Source organism: Vulpes vulpes, chromosome 12 (genome assembly GCF_048418805.1).
Source record: "Vulpes vulpes isolate BD-2025 chromosome 12, VulVul3, whole genome shotgun sequence".
In the NCBI taxonomy this organism is placed as follows: Eukaryota; Metazoa; Chordata; class Mammalia; order Carnivora; family Canidae; genus Vulpes; species Vulpes vulpes.
Window position 1 is genome coordinate 109,369,863 of NC_132791.1, and position 17,335 is coordinate 109,387,197.

The window sequence follows — 17,335 nt, forward strand, 5'->3', positions numbered from 1 at the left end:
ATGGTTAAAACATGGTAACTTCAAGTTTGAAGTTAGATTAGATTTCAGAAGCTAATACTGTCTCACTAGTAATAGCACTTGAACAAACACAGGGTTGCCAACATTTATTTTGCTGAGTGAGGATATTTTAAAAACAATCACGATCCATTACTACCATCTTTAAAAAGGGACATTTTAACATTATATATACGTGTTTGGAATGAAGATTTTTGCCCTTTCTGAGAAGGAAGAATTGGCAGGCCTACACCAGTGTATTCAGGAAGAGACAGGCTAAAATGTTTTGGAGGTGGAAGTATTACAGGAGAAACAGTTTCAAATATTACTTTGTACATAAATGTTTCTTGATTTATTTCTCAGTACCGGGATCTGTGTTCAACAGAGACACTGCAGAGCGGAGCTTACATGTCCAACTTGTTCCGGAATGTTTTCTCGGCTTCAGGAAGGAATGTTGACAAATCCAGGACACTCGGCAGTTTTACTCTATGAGGAAACTTTTGGGCAAAATGAGAGGAGCCAAGGAACAATAGCAGTCATGCCTCCAAAATGCTTCCTTCCTTCTCAGGCCATGCCGAGGAGATAGTAGGCCAAGTACTGGGGGCTGACAGCCAGTTGTGGCCGCGTCCAGGATTTTTCTGGGAAGGGTGACCTGTACCACTGCTCCAGCAGGGCAGGGACACATCACACACGCAGGGGGGCGGGGGGTGGGAACGACACAGAGGCATTCTTTGCGCATGCAGGACAGATGGATCATGCTGCCAGAGGCGCTGGCCTTTGCTTGCGGTTAAGGTGGGGTCAAGGGACACTGGATCTTGCTCAGGAAGTTTTCTTGGGGGAGACAGGATATGGGGTTCTGCAAAGTGGCATCAAGAGGAAAGTTAGGGGGCAGCCCTGATGGCTCAGCAGTTTAGCGCTGCCTTTGGCCCAGGGTGCAATCCTGGAGACCTGGGATTGAGTCCCACACCAGGCTCCCTGCATGGAGCCTGCTTCTCCCTCTGCCTGTGTCTCTGCCTCTCTTTCTCTCTCTGTGTCTCTCTTGAGTAAATAAATAAAATCTTAAAAAAAATCTTAAAAAAAAAAAAAGAAGAGGAAAGCTAGGGCAGGGGCTCCTGGGTGGCACAGTCAGCTAAGCGTCCAACTCGGTTTAGGTTCAGGTCGTGGGATCGAGCCCCGCCACATTGGGCTCTGAGCTCAGCTCCGAGTCAGCTTGGGATTCTCACTCCCTCTCCCTCTGCTCCACTTATGCCCTCGCTCTCATCTCTCTAAAATAAATAAAAGTCTTCTATTTTGTTCTTTAAACAAAAAGAAAATAAGGGACGCCTGGGTGGCTCAGCGGTTGAGCATCGGCCTTCAGCTCAGGGCGTGATCCAGGGATCCCACATTGGGCTCTCTGCAGGGAGCCTGCTTCTCCTCTGCCTGTGTCTGTCATGTATAAATAAAAACTTTAAAAAAAAGAAAAGAAGAAAGCTAGGGCAGAGAGGGATAGCTCTCACTCTGCATCCCCTGGACCGCGAACCAGGAGACCTGGACTGAGTGGGGTCCCTTTACTTGAGGGGAGAGCCCTGGTTGGGGGGCAGTTGCTGCCCCCTGCTGCAGGCCCAGGAGGTCTGAGGTGGAGGGAGCTGCACGTGGCCCCTGGGAACAGAGACTCCGCAGAACTGACAGGAAGTGCCAGGTGTGGTCAGAAAGCTTGGGTCTTAGAGAGGCCCTTGAGTTGCAATGAGCTGCCTTCAGCTTCTCCCCCAGCTTCCCTCCTCGGCTTCTCCCCCTGGCTTCTCCCCCTCGGGGGCAGGCAGGCGGCTCTCCGGGAGCCGGCCTTCTCCCAGGACAGGAGCTGGGCGGCCGTGGCCCCACAGGCCTGTTCCTCTGTCCTCCTAGGGAGCCATTCGCCACCAGCCTCTCCCACATACCTGTTCCCAAGGTAGCTCCCAGCTCCCGGTGTGGCCCTCTTACTCCTACGTTCGCCTGGCTGGCTGCCCCAGTAGCCCGGAGGGTAGGAGCTTTGTTTTCCCAACACTTAAAGCACTGTCTAGCTTAAGAGTCGCTCAGTAAGTCCAAGTTTACCGTAAAGCAAGACTATCACGTGTTCCCTTTACACAGCAGGATGCTTCACGGATGATCCCCGAGCCCTTTTACAAATGGCTCAGGGACTCCCAGGGTCTGGTCCAAGGTTACAGAGGAAGGATTGTTCACCAGCGGCCTTTAGGGCAGCACTTGGCCCACAACATGCTGCTTAATAAACCTTTGACTCTGAACTGTCCCCTGGTCCCCTCTCCATCCCTGGGATTGCAGAGGAAGAGCCACCCCGGCCTTCAGCGTCTTCCCTCTCATCACTTAGCAGAACCCAACATCCTGTCCACCCCCCCCACCCCCCGCTCCAGGAAGCATGATCCAGCGGGGCCAAGGGACAAACCAGCAAAGCCAGCCTCCCTCCAGCCGTCGGACAGATCTGTCCTCTGTGCTGAAACAGGGGCCTTATGTGCTCAACTGCGTGCTCTCACGTGTGCACCTGTGTCCCTGTGCGGGCGGAGCAGGGGTAGGTGTCACCCCCCCCCCCATAAGCCACCAGCCTCAGATGTTTAGGAGCCCCTTCCTGGCCTCCAGAGTCTGTGAACAGGGCCCCGAGTCGCTGGTCACACCTCGAATCCGAGCCCCCTGGAGCTCTGGTCCCCAGGACCCTATCAGTTTGCTCTCGTTGACAGGCTGTTTTGTATTTGGTCTTTCTGGCTGCTGTGTGAGTCTGTGTTGTCTTCCTGCCCAGATAACAAACTCAAGGCCAGGGGCTTGCTGACCAAATACCAGAGGCAAAGGCAAGCTTTTGGGGGCTTGCATCATCTGATTCCTACTAAAAGCCTCCCACTTCCAGGCGGCAATCCTTCATTCTTGTCAACAAGAAGTTAAGGGGCAGGGCTGACTCATGCACGGGAGGTGCGACCGCAATTCTGGGGACGGGAAGAGGAAGCGCTGTCAAAAACTATACATTCCTTCCAGAAAGTTTTTGTCTTTGGTTTTTTGGGGGAACTCCTGGACACGTGGGCCTTGAAAACCATTAGGAAGATGAGGAAAAGGGGAAGGAGGAAGGAGGACGTGAGAGCAGAGTAGGAAGGGCGGGAGGCAGAGAGAGATCCTGAGGGACCCAGGACACGGAAACCACCAGGGACGGTGCTTACTGGGATCTGTGGAAAGCCCGTGGCAGCTCCCAGGTCAGCGGGGGCCACCGCCCCAGACGCGGCTCCTTTCTCAGGATCTTCCAACCCCGTTCTGCTCACTCCACCTGCCTCCCCCAGCCAGGGCCATCAGTCCACACGGAAGGAGACCAGGACTTTATTCACATACTAGGAATGAGCCAGTACAAAATACGTTTTTTAAAAAACTCACTTGGTGGTAAAAACCCCGAGGTCCCTCCGCCGATCCCACACCTGGGCATTCTTCTCCCGACAGCCCCTGGGTGGACTCAGCTCTTCTGGGCCTCCTGCAGGAGCCTGAGCAGGGGGTCATCAGCCCTGAGGGCAAAGGTGAGGGTGCGCCGCTGGTAGTGCTCCGGGTCACACTCCAGGTTCTCGATCACATCCGTTAACAGATGGGCCCGCTCCACCCCTGAGCCCGGGGCGTCAAAGCCCAGGGCTGTGAAGTGCACGTGCAGGTGGTAGTAGGAGGGCAGGTAGTGCAGGTACACACGGAGGCGGTCTCCCCTCACCTGGTAGCGCTGCAGGATGGCTTCCTGATGAGGAAGGGGAGTGGCAGGAGGGGTCACTAAGCTGCCCACAGGCCCGCAGCCCCAGGCCCCTGCTCTGGCCCTGATCCCTGATTGGCCTCTGGACACCTGATAAAAACCCTCTGGACAGCTCCCTCTCCACTGTTTGCTACAGGCCCCTGCCTTCTGTTCTGGGGCATCAACAAAAGCAGGTGAGAACGGCTAAGCAGAGGCTTTTCTCCCAAATGAAGGGAACGGTGGCTTCCCTTAAGGCTCCAACCTGGATAAAACACTGAAGCTCCTCCCACAATCACTGCTGGGAGTCTAGAAGTCCCAGTGCCTAAGGACAGGCCCCAGGTGTCCAAGACCATAGTGACTATCCTCCCCCTGGCTGGCTGATGCAGACTGCAGTCAGTAAGCAGGTGGGAGGGAGGCTTATACCCCCTCTTGGCACAGAACAGAGAAGAGCTGGGGAGCAAGGGTGACAGGGATGGGGCTGAGCCGAGGCTTGGTGGGAGAGAGAAGGTGGGCAGGGCACATGGGAAGGGCCACCCCTTCAAGACCCAGGGAAGGTCTCACGGACTCCTGGGGGAAGAGGAAAGCATTGACTCTGACCCCAGCTCCCTCCACCCATCCCCCACCCTGCTCAGGGCTATGGCTTTTCAACCAAATTCCCCTTTAGGAGCCTACGAGGCTTGGCTTTAACATGAGACTCCAGTGAATCCCTGAGGTGGTCAGAGGCTAAGAGAAAAAGACGAGGGCCCCACTGGGCTCAAGATACACCTCACAATTACATCCTGCACTTGCAACTCTGCCTGGGGGATGTGAGGCCAGGGCCAGGGCACCCAAAGGTCTTCCGGGGATAAGTGCTGCTGGCCTGTCTGGGTGAGACTGCCCCAGCTGCCAGGGCAGGTGAAGTGGAGGCCCAGCATCTCCCCGAGAGAAAGACGCCACTCCGCCATCCAGAGACTGTTTCAGGAGAGAAATGAATGACTCCAAAAAGAGACAGGTGGCCGGAGAGGCAGTGATGTGGGCAGGCAGGAGGGCGAAGGCTGGGGAGGGCGCAGTGGTGCGGCAGCTGGGGTCCAGAGGTCAGCAAAGAGCAGGTCCAGGAAAGCCCTTCCCCCAGGCCCACTGCAGAGCCGCAAGCTTTGCTCCTGGCTGGGCACCCTGGTGACTGCTGGGCCCAGCAGCAACGCTGAATGTCTGAGCAGAGAAAAGGCTGAGAACCGCCCCCCAGAATGGGATTTGGCAGCGTCTCATCCACATCCCAAGGCCTAGGGAGGTGAGATGATGAGTCCTGCCCAGAGTCACTCAGGTGGTGAGGGTCAGACAGTCAGAACCAAGACCACAACCCAAGATTCTAGACTCTCTTTCCTCACCTCCTTCGTGTGATTCAACAAATATTCCCATACAAGGTACTCCAGAAGGCCAAGGGGCTACAGAACTCAGGCCCTGGCCTCGGGGCAGATGAGGAGGTACGTGTGTACACACATCGGAGTCGGGGACCCAAATGCCCAAGAAACACGTCTGGTGCGATGTGGCTGACATGAGCAGACATAGGGGATCCTGGGAGGGGAGGGGGCCCCTAAAGAAACCTGCAGGAGGAAGGCAGGGAGGCAAAGCAGGAACCCAGGCAGAGGAAAGGTGGCTGAAAGATAGAGCTGGAGGGAAGGGCAGGACCAGGAGACAAAGGCCTTGTGAGTTCATCTAAGGACCTCCGCAGGGTCCTGGGACGGGCATCCGCGGGGTCCTGGGACGGGCATCCAGAGAGAAGCCCTTTCACAGAGGACTTCTGTGAAGGGTGAAGAAAGTGGCCAGAGAACACACTGGAATGGGACTAGAATTCCTGGGCTTGGGCCACCTGCATGGCTCTGCGGTTGAGCATCTGCCTTTGGCTGAGTCATGATCCCAGGTCCCAGGATCGAGTCCCACATCGGGCTCCCTGCATGGAGCCTGCTTCTCCCTCTGCCTGTGTCTCTCCTTCTCTCTCTGTCTCATGAATAAATAAGTAAAATCTTTTAAAAAAGAAATCCTCTGGGCTTCCGTGCGGATTTGGCGAGGGCAACTCACCTGGCCCTCCCGGAGGATGTTCCTGAGCAGCGGCAGGTGCTCTGGAGTAAGGTCCCGAAGCGATCTGATGCCCCGGCGATGGCAGATGGCAATCAGGTACAGGTCATCGAGCTGTGCAGAGATCGGCAGGGGTAAACTATGCTCAGCGACGAACAGAGCCAGAGGAGGCAGCCGATCCTGGAGTCAATCCCTCACGGAAGCCAAGAAGCGCCTGCCCCCAGGCCTGCCATGGTGCCAGCCACAGGCAATCCTGGGAAGCCCGCGGCAGGCCTGACCCCCAGGCCATGGGGGCCTCCACAAGCTTGGGGTGAGTGGGACAGTCTAAGGACAGAACTTTTATTTATTCTCCCTACTAAAGAATATCATATGGGAGTATTTATATACTCACAGAGCTAATGCGGTGGTGGGAGGAGAGGGTTCAAGTAAGGGCCAAGGACAACTCTTCCCCCCCCACGAGAGTCAATGGGCTAAAAGCATGTATGTAAGTAGCTACTATAAGACATAAAGTGATAAAAGTACAGAAAAAAAGAAGGAAAGACTAGCAAGGGTGATCCAGACAGGCTTCCTGGAAGAGGAGGCAGGGGATCCCAGTCTTAAAGGAGAGGCAGTGTTTAGAGAAAGGGCATTCAGGGAGAAGGAACAGTGAAAGCAAAGGCTCAGAGGCAAGAAAGTATAGAGCATGTGAAGGAGAGAGCAAGTAACTTGATTTGTCGGGCATCTAGAGCAGGGTAAGGGGTGTAGAATGACCTGAAGGGTGAAGAGGGACCGAGCAGAGCAGAGTGCTAAATCTTTTTCTCTCTTCCTGTAGCACAGGACCCACAGAGCACCCTTCCTGCCGTCCTTCCTGAAAACAGCGCCTGGCTGAAAATCTGGAGGTTACAACAGTGCAAAGAACCAAAGTCAACAAGATCTTGTGCCAGAAGGCAAACGAACTCTTCCTCTGCCCAGAAAACCTTCCCACCCCTCCCTGCTCACTCAAACCCTTGGCCTGGCTGATGATCACACATCCATGAGCAAGGCGGGCCCCAGACACCAGGGCACCACAGAGCAAGGCTTGGAGGGGACCCTGCAGCACTCGGCTGGGCAGCCTGAGCTGCTACGTTCCTCCCGGGGATAATCTGGGGACCATGAGTCGCCTAACCAAATCCCCAAGGGGCTCAGTTTGAAAACCAAGAAGGAGGTTTTCCATATGGTGCCTGTTGTCCAACTGTGCCTCTTCATGCCAACATAGTCTCTTCATCCCATAGACATGCTTCTCTGCCGGAGTTCCAATGGTCTGGGCTCTCTGCCTCAGACCTGCTACAGATGAGCCCTGTGGGAACCTCCCAGCAAACAGCTAAGCTGTGCCTAACTAAGGCTCAGTTTTGCTCGGAAGGCCCTTCTATACTCTCCCTTCTCAGGGCCTGTGCCTGGGACATTGTCTCTCTCTCTCTCTCTCTCTCTCTCTCTCTCTCTCTCTCTCCCTCTCGGAGCCAGAGGAGAAGCAGGAAATACAACTGCTTGAACTTGGGATGTCTTTGTGCCTGTTGGTATCTTCAGCTGTTCTTACGTATCACTGTCACAGGCTCTCAGGTAATAGTAGCATTTGTTGTAAATGATGCCTGCTGACAAATCACAAACATGACATTAAATCACACTTCTCTGCTCCACAGGCCTCGAATGAGGCATGAAGCCTGGCGCTGGGTGAGAGAGGGAAAGGAAACCCATTCTTTGATAGCAAACATCAATCCAGATTTTCTGCAGGCAGTTCTAGGACCCCCGGCTCAGAGAAATGGTCTGAAGAAAGCTAGACAAGGAGCTGGCAAGGGTCTCAGACTGGTATCCGAGAAGGTGGCCCATTGCTCACTCTGGGCAGGCTAGGTAGGTACTCATAATCTCTTTTTAAAAGACAGGCTAGGGCAGCCCGGGTGGTTCAGCAGTTTAGTGCCGCCTTCAGTCCAGGGCCTGATCCTGGAGACCCGGGATCGAGTCCCACATCCTGCATGGAGCCTGCTTCTCCCTCTGACTGTGTCTCTACCTCTGTGTGTGTGTGTGTCTCTCATGAATAAATAAATAAAATCTTAAAAAAAAAAACAAACACAAACAGGCCCACAGAATCAAAGTTAACAGATTCCTGGCGGGGGCGGGGGGGGGGGGGGGGGCGGGGGCAAGATGGGGAGTGGCTGGAGCCTTGGCCATCTCTCTACCTCTGGAGTGACCCAAAGGAAGAGTTTCTTGGTCTGGGCACTTCAGATCAAAGAACATACCTTAGGTGAACTGAAAGGCGCATCGTGTCCATAGACACATGTACATATGTACCTACGTACACAATGTGCAAGGACTATACCTGGAAGGAGAGACGGAGGAATGTGGCATGAGGGAAACCCTCTCACTGCTCTATTCGTACTACCTGCACTTTTACCATGTGCCTGGGATGAGGGAGCAGAAGGCAAGCTGAGGACAGAGCACCCCCACGACCCCCCCACCCTCAGGTGGAACATGGGTGACATTCCTCAGCCTCTCTGGGCTGCCCTAAAGCTGAGGGAAGGAAAAACAAATGGTTAACTACAGAGAGCAAGTCCTGAAAAACCGCATTCTCCCTCAGTTTATAAATGTCTTTGTGAATTACAAGAAAAAAGCATTCTTATCAATAACCTAACTTCCAGGTGGAAGTTCCCAACTGTCTTAATGTTAATGCCTTGCTAGAGGGAAAAAGAACCTTAGACAAGGGCAAAGCCTCCAGTCTTGTAGGTCTCCTTTAGCATATGAAAGTCCTTTTGAAAACCTTCCTTTTTTCTTGCCTCCAACTCCCAAGTATATAATCAGCCACTCCTCATAACCCGGGGGCAGCACTTGCATCAAAGATGTCTCAAGAATTCTTTCTTAGTGTAGGTTCGGACTTCACCTACATTCTCAAACTACATCACATGTATTAACTGGACTTTTAAATTAAAAAAAAAAAGTTAAAAAAGCAAATAAAAGAGAACATACAGGCAATTTTTTAAAACAACTGGGGAAAGGATATTATAAGCTCTAGGGAGGCAAGATTCTCTAGTAGACATTAGGCATTTGATAAATATATGTGGAACGGATAGATAGGTAGACAGCTGGACATATGGACAGACAGTCTCTTTAATCCTGGGCCAGGAGGTGAGAGACAATACGGTTAGACCTTTGGGGAAAAGGGCAGCAGGAAGAGACTCCCACGTGGCAAAGAAAGCTCCTTAAATAAAGCAAACACCGGAGCACTTCTTCCTTCAGTCCTCTCCTGGTATAAGGAAAAAGAAGAGAAGTCCAGGCTCGCTCTGTCTCGCCTGCTGGCTGCGCTGCCAAATTCTAAGGGAGCTGTCGATTTCAGTGTTCTGTCACAAGCCAAGGATTTGAGACAATGAAATATGGCACCACCAAGAGACACGCGCTAATTAAGCAAAGGTTAAGAACAATTGCACCTGTATGGCCATCAAAAGAAGGCTGACATTTAAGCTGCCTATTCACAAGCCCCGAGGGCCAGCCGCCCCAGCCCTGTGGCTGGGAGCCCAGTGCAGTTCCTGAAGACTTTTCTGTCTTAAAGGGGACAGACAAGGCAGTTCCACTGGTAGGCCAAGCAGGATGCCTGCCAGCACAAGGTCAAAAGGACGATGCATTTTCGTTTTCAGTGCCGTGGGCTCAAGTGTGTAGCAGGTCAATCTTTTTCGTCCCTGCATGGCCCTTAGACCACTGCCCCTGCAAGTCACGAGCTCTTTGTCTTTGTCTAGAAGTTGTTCCTACCTCATATACCATCTCTCATAACCCAAGGGACAGACAGGGGGTTTGCAGAGCTGCACAAAGGCATCGCCCAGACCTGTCACCAGCACACCTATTCTGTGGTCTTGTCCCAGCTCCCTGACAACTCCAGAGCCAGGCCCGGCTTCCTCCATCTGGGCCTGTGGTGGGGATAAGCTGCAGGGCTGGGGGTGGTGGGAGTGGACACCAGGTACTCTGGCAGCCTCCCTCCACTACACCACTGTACCAGTGGCCAGTCACCTCCTTTGCTCTTCTCTGGCTCGAACGAATCATCACACAGTGCTACAACTTCTGAAAACCCCCTTCAGATTCACTACCATCCCTCAAGGCAACTTCAGTAACTCCCAAGAGCCTCTCTTAAGAGGCAGCTGGCACTCACTTGCCTGTGTGCCTCTGAGCTGAAATCCTGTCCCTTTACCCCAAACCATAGGCCCTCATAGGCCCTCCCCCATTCATGAAGGAGTGGTATGGTAGGTCTAGAAATCACCAAATCAAAACCAAGTCAACTGCTGATGAGCCCAGTGCAGGCCATGACTTAGAAAGCAGGAGGGAAGGTGTGCATGGAGAGGCGACAAGCCGGGCTCTAGAACAATGCCTCTGTGTGAGGAGCTCAGGAACCAGAAGGATCCACCCCAGGGCAGCACCGCAAACTCAAGCTCGGATGACTCAAAGATCTGAATTGGGAGACAGTTTCCCTACTCTTCACTCCCTACCCAGCAATCCCTCACGGTGGCTCCTGGCCCGCCACAGGCTGAGTTTGTGGGGTGGTGGGGTGGTAGTGGTGGTGGTGGTGGTGGTGTGTGTGGTGAACAGCACTTCCCACAACACAGTGCTCTGCCTGTTGCTGATACTGTCGGTACAAAAGTCCACCCAAAGAGGTGGTGGTCCATGATGGCTTTGGTGGTGGGCTACTGTGATGGCGGGGGGGCGGGGGGGTGAGGCGGCTGCAGAGAACCAGAGACAGGGTGAGTGAGGTCAGCTCTGCTGGAAACCTGCTCCTTAGGAGGGTGGAGGTGAGGAGTATGGAGACCAGAAAACAGAGCTGAGAGGCTAAGGTGGAAGCCTGGGCCACTGGGACACTGCTCTTAGCCCCAGGCAGTGGAGGGGGACCCTTTGGGTTGGCTGCCATGGCTCCTATCAGTGCTTCAGACCAAGGGCCTGCCCAGATCTGCTGTTCTCCAGGGGCATGGGAGGAATGTAAACTGTCCTCAGGGCTCCAGGGGCTCCTCAAAGGGAGGATGGAGGCCAAGCCACTTGGATGCAAACATTACCCCATGCTTTACGCCTGGGTGGAAGGAGTGCCAGGAAGAACTCTAAGCAGGCCCATTATGGTGTAAATGTTTGTGCACAGCTCAGGCTTCCACTGTTGGTTCATTAAAACCTGCTCGGAGAGACCAGCGTGAGAAAGAAGGGCAGGGTAGCCTGCAGTGAGTACAGGGCAACAGAGAGCCCCAGCACGGAAGCTCTTACCTGCTGTTGGTTCCACTTGAGATCGGGGATGAGGACAAAGCCATCGGAGGGATCTGGGTTCTCAAAAACAATCCGGTCGGTTTCTGCCTTCTTATCGAGAATGTTGTACACCCACTGGAAGGAGGGGGGAGAGACAAGTGTTCACATAGCTGCTCATGACCTCCAGGGAAACACCACCGACCGGGCTAGGAAAGCTCTCTTGGGCCAAGCCACAAAGGGCCACTCAGCTCGGGGCAGAGAGGGAGGGTTCTACACTTGGGCTGCCTTGTCCCCACTGCTCTGCTCTTGGGCATCCAGAAGAGACTTCCCCTCTCCCACCATAGCCATCCCCTCAGGGCCCCCTGAGCTGGGTCAGGGCAGCTCTTCAGGTCCTTCCTGTGGACACACACTGCTCTGGCCTCACAGGGCCGGTCTATACCCATCCCCTCCACTGTCCCCAGGACTCAGCAGTAGCATCTCCAGAAGCCCCTTCCCACTTTATTCTGGACCACAGGCCAAGATGGGCAGGGTGGGGGTTCCTTCTACCCAGCAAGGCAGGGAAGGCCCAGACATAACTGTGTGGCTTCCCATCGGTCTGGGTGGGACTCCCGCTTGTGCTGGGATTAGTACCTCTGATGCTGACACGGCCCCCATGTGACCAGGAGATGGCAATTACACACACCTCTCCTGCCAACCCAGGGCCTCCAGCCAAGCCTCCACCCCCTGAGACCTTTTTATCAGCTGCTGACAGTCTTCAGAGAACCCCTCCTTGAGTTCTGTGCAGATCCCAAGCATGTCCTTTTACAATTAGGGTCCTGCTGGCCTCTCTGAAGAAGCCATGGGGAGGTTAAGATAAGAAAGGCCCTCTTCTCACAGGGCTCAAACCCACAGACCTCCTCTCTTCACTTCCCCAGAACTCTGAGTCAACTCTCAGCTTGAAACCCAAGAGAAGAGCCTGCTGGAGAGCCAGAGACGGGGCAGTGGCTGGGCTCACACTCAGGAAGGGCCTCCCAGGTCACCAAGGGGGTGGATCAGGAGGCCAGGGCATGGAAAACCGACACAACCAGGCCAGTGGAGGGTCCTTTGGCCGCTCCCAGAAGTTCTGGCACGAGGGGTATCTGCAAAGGCCAGGGGCAGGAGGGGGTGCTCTGGAGTCTGCACACCTCATCCCAAATCCACATCCTCGGCTCTCAGCCAGCATGGCTAAGGTCAAATGTGCTTTTGTGAGAGAGAGGAGGGAGCAGAGGGTACCTGCCAGGGACTACCTAGGGCTCCCAGACCCCCTGGTAAGGCCCACAGGTCAGTCACAACATGGCCCACCCACTACAAGAAAGGAGCCTTCCCAAGAAGGCTGGCTGTGCCACTGGGAGTGGATTGGAGGACAGCCAACAGCGGCTTCCTTGAGCAGCACAAGGACCACAGCAATGCCCAGCCCAGCAAGTGGAGTCTCTCCCACAGAGGCATTTCCTTTTCCACTGGAAAGCTCACTGGGAATGTGCTGCAGGAAAAAAAAAAGTCAGCAGGAACCTGACCCAAAGTACTTCAAAAGTAAAAAGGAGGGACGCCTGGGTGGCTCAGTGGTTGAGCATCTGCCTTCTGCTCAGGTCATGATCCCAGGGTCCAGGGATGGGTCCTGCACTGGACTCCCAGTGGGGAACCTGTTTCTCCCTCTGCCTGTGTCTCCACCTCTCTGTGTTTCTCATGAATAAATAAAATTAAAAAAAAAAAAAAAAGTAAAGGGGAAGTGTGAGGTGATTGATGATACTCGTTGGAGAACCCTGGAGCGGCCTTCCTGGGGCCCCAGCGATCTCCTGCCCACCGAAAGGCAGCCCCAACTTGGACTGGAAAGCTGTGTGGTAGTAGATAAGAGAACAAACCTGTTCTGGGGCCCCCAAAGCTTGGTTACTCTCACACCTCCTCACTAACCAGTTGACACCCTGGGAAGTGGTACACTCTATCTGAGCCTCAGGATCCCCCTCTGAGAGGGGCTGACAATACCTCTATGTTAGGGTGGAGTGGGGTGTAAATGACTGTCAGCACCCAGCACCATGTAGGCCCCGAAAAGCAGAGGAAGGTGCTTGGAAAGTCCCCATGTGAGGTGGCGTCAGGCTGTGGCCCCATGATGACCACAGGCGCTCTGCTGGAGGCTGCAGCATTGAGAGAGGAGGGGGGCGAAGGTGTGGTGGTGGCCAGCAGCCCTACCACAGGCCAGGCCCGGTCCTCAGGGCCTCAGAGGGACTATCACTCACATGCACTGGTGTCCCCACGTAAGGAAAAAGCAAGCACGGGAATCCACCCAATTCCAACCCAGAGTCTGGCCCCAGAGCCCACACTCTGAGCCACATGGGGAAGGCCTCTGGGAGAGTGGGAGGGATGTGAATCTATGTGAAGCTCCAGGCCAGCAGCCCAGATAAGAAAGGGAGGGGACCACGGAACAGAATTCACATGAATCACAGGGTGGGGGCACATGTAACGGGCAGAGAGCCCATCAGAAAGCCAGCCTGGGAGACTCAGCCAGTTCTGGCTTCTGGAATGCATCTGGCATGGCTTCCCTGCAGTAGGTGATACTGGCAACTCTCCTCCCCTGGGATATCTCACTCCCTGTCCACTCTCCTTTTGCTTTTCTGCTCACCCACCTGCTAGGTGCTCTCCTCCTGGCCACCCTTCACCTGCCCACACCTCCAGCTGTCTCAGCTCAGCACTCCCCCTACCCTGTCCCTGGAATGAGACCTACGGGTGCCCAATTGCAGCTACCATTCTGGTGCCCCCTGTGTGCTGGTACATGATCTGTGGCACCAATCTCAATCCCCACGGGGTCTCTAGTCACACTTTCCAGACAAGGGGCTGGGGTCAGAAGTGCGGGGCACTCACACTGCTCTGAGACAGCAGAGTAAGAATCCGAATCCTGGGATGACACTAAACTTCAACCTGATGATTCACAGACCAACAGTTTGAGCTTGAGGGTCGTTAGTGCTCGGGACCCAGAGGTCTGATGACATTATTTACTGAGGAGTTACAAGCACCACAAATTTGAGGAACCAGAAAGGTCAGCTGACAGCACAGGTGCCAGAGTGACACTGCTGGCTGTGAATCCCATCTTCAAAAAGCTGCAGAGATGATTCAAGAAGGTGATGCAGAGAGAATGCTGGAACAGTCCCTGGCACCTGGTGAGCACTCACAAGTCCCAAACTGAACGGATGGTTTCCCACATTAACCCTGTGCATTGTCCACGCCCCCAACCTGGTTAAAGATCCCACCACCTATGCACACATGGCCCACGCTGGACCTGGAGCCACCCGGCTTGCCTCTCCAAATCCGCCACCTCTGAGCCCTGGTTCTCCAATCATTGCCGGAGCCCTCTACACTGCCTCAGCCTTGGTCCAGACCTCACACCAGCCTTTAGAGCTTTCCTGCTCCCATACTCACGCTCACCGGACTCCAGCGATTCTTTTAAATCTCATGAAAACCATATGTTTAAAATCGTTTAGGGGATGCTCATTGCCTATGGCAACTGTTCCGAAATATGATGATCACTAGAAACAGAATTTAAAAAAAAAATACAGATTTTCCAGCTCCACTCCCTGAACATTCTGATCCAGTAGATCTGGAATAGGACCCTGTGCTTTGTATTTTTAATGATCTTCCCAAGCAATCCTGATGATCAGCAAGGCTTGGGAGCTCCTGGTCTCCTGAAGGCGCACACACCTGCTCCTGGCCTTGGCCCACCTGCTCCTCTTGTCTCCTGCCGATCCTCCAGCCCACTGAGCCTCTCTACTTGCTCTTCCCTTTGCCTGGAACACCGTTCTCTGCCTTGTCCCCCTCACAAACTTCTATTTGTCCCTTAAAACCCAATGGGAGGATCCCTTCCTTTGTGACATCCCCACTGTCTGAGCTGATCACTTCCCTTCAGGTCACCACAGAACCTCGGATACAAACCACCGTGGGATAATACTTATCCCATTAAATTTTACTGGTCAGACTCCATGTCTGTTTTCCCTACAAGACTCCGGGGGCATTACAAGTGTTTACCTTGGTGACCCTCCAGAGCCTAGCACACAGCCTGGTACAGAGTAGATGTTCAATAAAAATAATGACTGTTGTCAGTTGAGCTAAGTGCTTGTAAACTTCCTAGAAACAGTCAAGGAAAAAAATACCGCAGCCTCCAGCAGAGCACCTGTTGTCATCACCGGGCCATGGCCTGATGCCACCCGGTGCCTGAGTCAAACAGAACTTGGTAGAGTAGTGGAATTCTATTGTATTATTTTCCAAGAGGAACTAGGCGGTGGTGTATAAAAGGAGGGACACATGTAACTCATGTAACCAACTTTAAGAGCTTCCTCGTTTGGATCCCACATGTATGCAATTGGTGCCACAGAACATTTATTCCAGGAGATTCCTCTAAGACCCTGGAGGGCAGCAGCTATCTAGGAAAATGGAGACACATCTCCTTTCCACTTAGAGGACAGAGCAAGTGCAGGGCCTTAAAAAAAAATTAAAAAAAATAAAATAAAATAAAATAAAATAAAAATATATATCTCATGCCAGCGTAAGCCAGAGGAGTTGGTGCCAACACAGCACAGCAGGGCCGGAGCTAACGGCCCGGGGTCCACTGTGGGAAAGCGAGCTGTTGGCACACAGGGCCTCCCACATGACTGCCTACCACCCTGCCCCTGCTTCTCGCAGGTACAACTGACCTGGCAGGGACCCCACACCCGGGACCCCTCCCTTCTTCTGGCCAGGGAGAAATGGCCACAAGTGCCCTGCATGTGAGTGCCCGCCACCGCCACGACCGGAATCTTGGGGAAAGCGGGTGAGACATGCTCAAAGAGAACAGGGAGTGACGGAGAGACAGAGATGGTGAGAGCCAGTGAGTGAGTGAGGAAATGCCTCATCCATCATATTTAATGCTGAGCATTCACTCGGGGCCAATTCCAGGCATAGGCTCAGACTGGCACTGGGCCTCGGCCCAGGGAGAAGTCGTGATCTCTGAGCTAAATGGCCTTGTGTCTGGCCTAGTGGCTGAAGATGCTGCCAAACCTCACATCAGCTCCTGGGAGAAGAGGTCTTGCACTGAGTTGCCGAGGCCATCAGGAACCTGCCCTCTGGGGAGCGAACAGCAAGGGGAACAAGTGGATGAAGTTTTTACTCTGGGCCTACATTCCCAGAGGTGGAACCAGGAACAAAAGTCTGGAGCAGGCTAGGGGGGCGACTCTGGCTTCAGTCCTGATCCATTCACAGACCCAGCTGAGGGCACGGCCCTCCTGAGACGGTCTCAGTGCAACTGGAGACACAGGTTCTTCAAAAGCCCAGAGGCTGCACTGAGAGTCCTACAGAGCCTCAGTGGCATGCCCAAGACCAGGAGGAATTCCCGTCTCATGGAAGTCTTCTCTGGCCACCCTGGATAAAAGAGTGACCACCTCAGCCCAGAGCGTCCTGTGCCGCTCATCCTCTCCTATCTCATGCAGCTCCTTCCACATTTGTGTGCTGACCCCCATGCTAGGAGGTACGAAATCCCCCGGAGGATAGGGCTTTCCACTGGGCTCTCTGCCTGACCCCAAACCTATGGGAAGGCAATGGCCCCTGACAGGGCCTCGAGAGAGACACTGCCCACAGGGAGGTACCCTGTGACTGCACCCCTGGGCCAGTCACCTGGATGCTGAGGCTTTGGGACTCCAGGTAGGGTAAGGTGATGTTCTTGTAATCGCTTCCCGTCTCTTGGACCAGGCGGAGGTCCTGGCGCAGGTACTTCTGTAGATGCTTCTCTGTGGCCGGGTAAACCACGGTTGCCTTTACATCTGCAGATGACAAACACAGCATAGGACTGCAAGGTTAGGTGTGCTCTCTGCACAGGCCTGTCACATGCTGGTCCCCAGCACAGGGCAGGGACTGAGACCCCATCTTTGATTCCCCAAGGAGCCAAAGAGATTATAGTCACCCCATGAGGAGCCTCATGTCGGTCAGCTCATGAGGTGAATCACACTCAGCATCTGGAAATCACAGGGTTTTCGCTGATGGGTCATTGGGCCCCTCCTCATCCTTCCCCCTCTATGTTCTTGGCACAGAAACAAAAGGTTTCTGACTCTTGTCACGCAGCAAATTTGTTGGTATGTGGCTTTCGGGACCCAAAGCTGAAAATGAAAGGTAAGCAGCCTCCCCTCCTACAAAGTACGGCATAGGACCATGGTTCAAGGTACAGACTCGGGAGCGGGACAGTCTGGGTTCGAGTCCTGGCTCTGCCCATCCCTTCCTCGGGACCCTGACCCCGGCCCGGTTATTTAAACTTTACAAGCCCCGACTTCTCCATCTGTCCACTGAGGATAATAATAGCTCCTATGTCCCAGAGTTGGGAGGATTAAACAA

At 53.9% G+C, this 17,335-nt stretch overlaps 1 protein-coding gene across 1 annotated transcript in view; it reads right to left on the bottom strand.

The window, feature by feature from the left end:
- Positions 1 to 3,305: 3,305 nt before the first annotated feature.
- Positions 3,306 to 17,335, bottom strand: part of DCPS (decapping enzyme, scavenger) — a 40,525-nt gene continuing 26,495 nt past the window's right edge. The window contains exons 3-6 of the mRNA XM_025998944.2: positions 16,625 to 16,770; positions 10,997 to 11,110; positions 5,765 to 5,875; positions 3,306 to 3,718 (exon numbers count right to left, since the gene is read on the bottom strand). Coding sequence (XP_025854729.1) covers positions 3,452 to 3,718; positions 5,765 to 5,875; positions 10,997 to 11,110; positions 16,625 to 16,770 — 638 coding nt within the window. The 3' untranslated portion in view covers positions 3,306 to 3,451. The remainder of the gene's footprint in view (positions 3,719 to 5,764; positions 5,876 to 10,996; positions 11,111 to 16,624; positions 16,771 to 17,335) is intronic.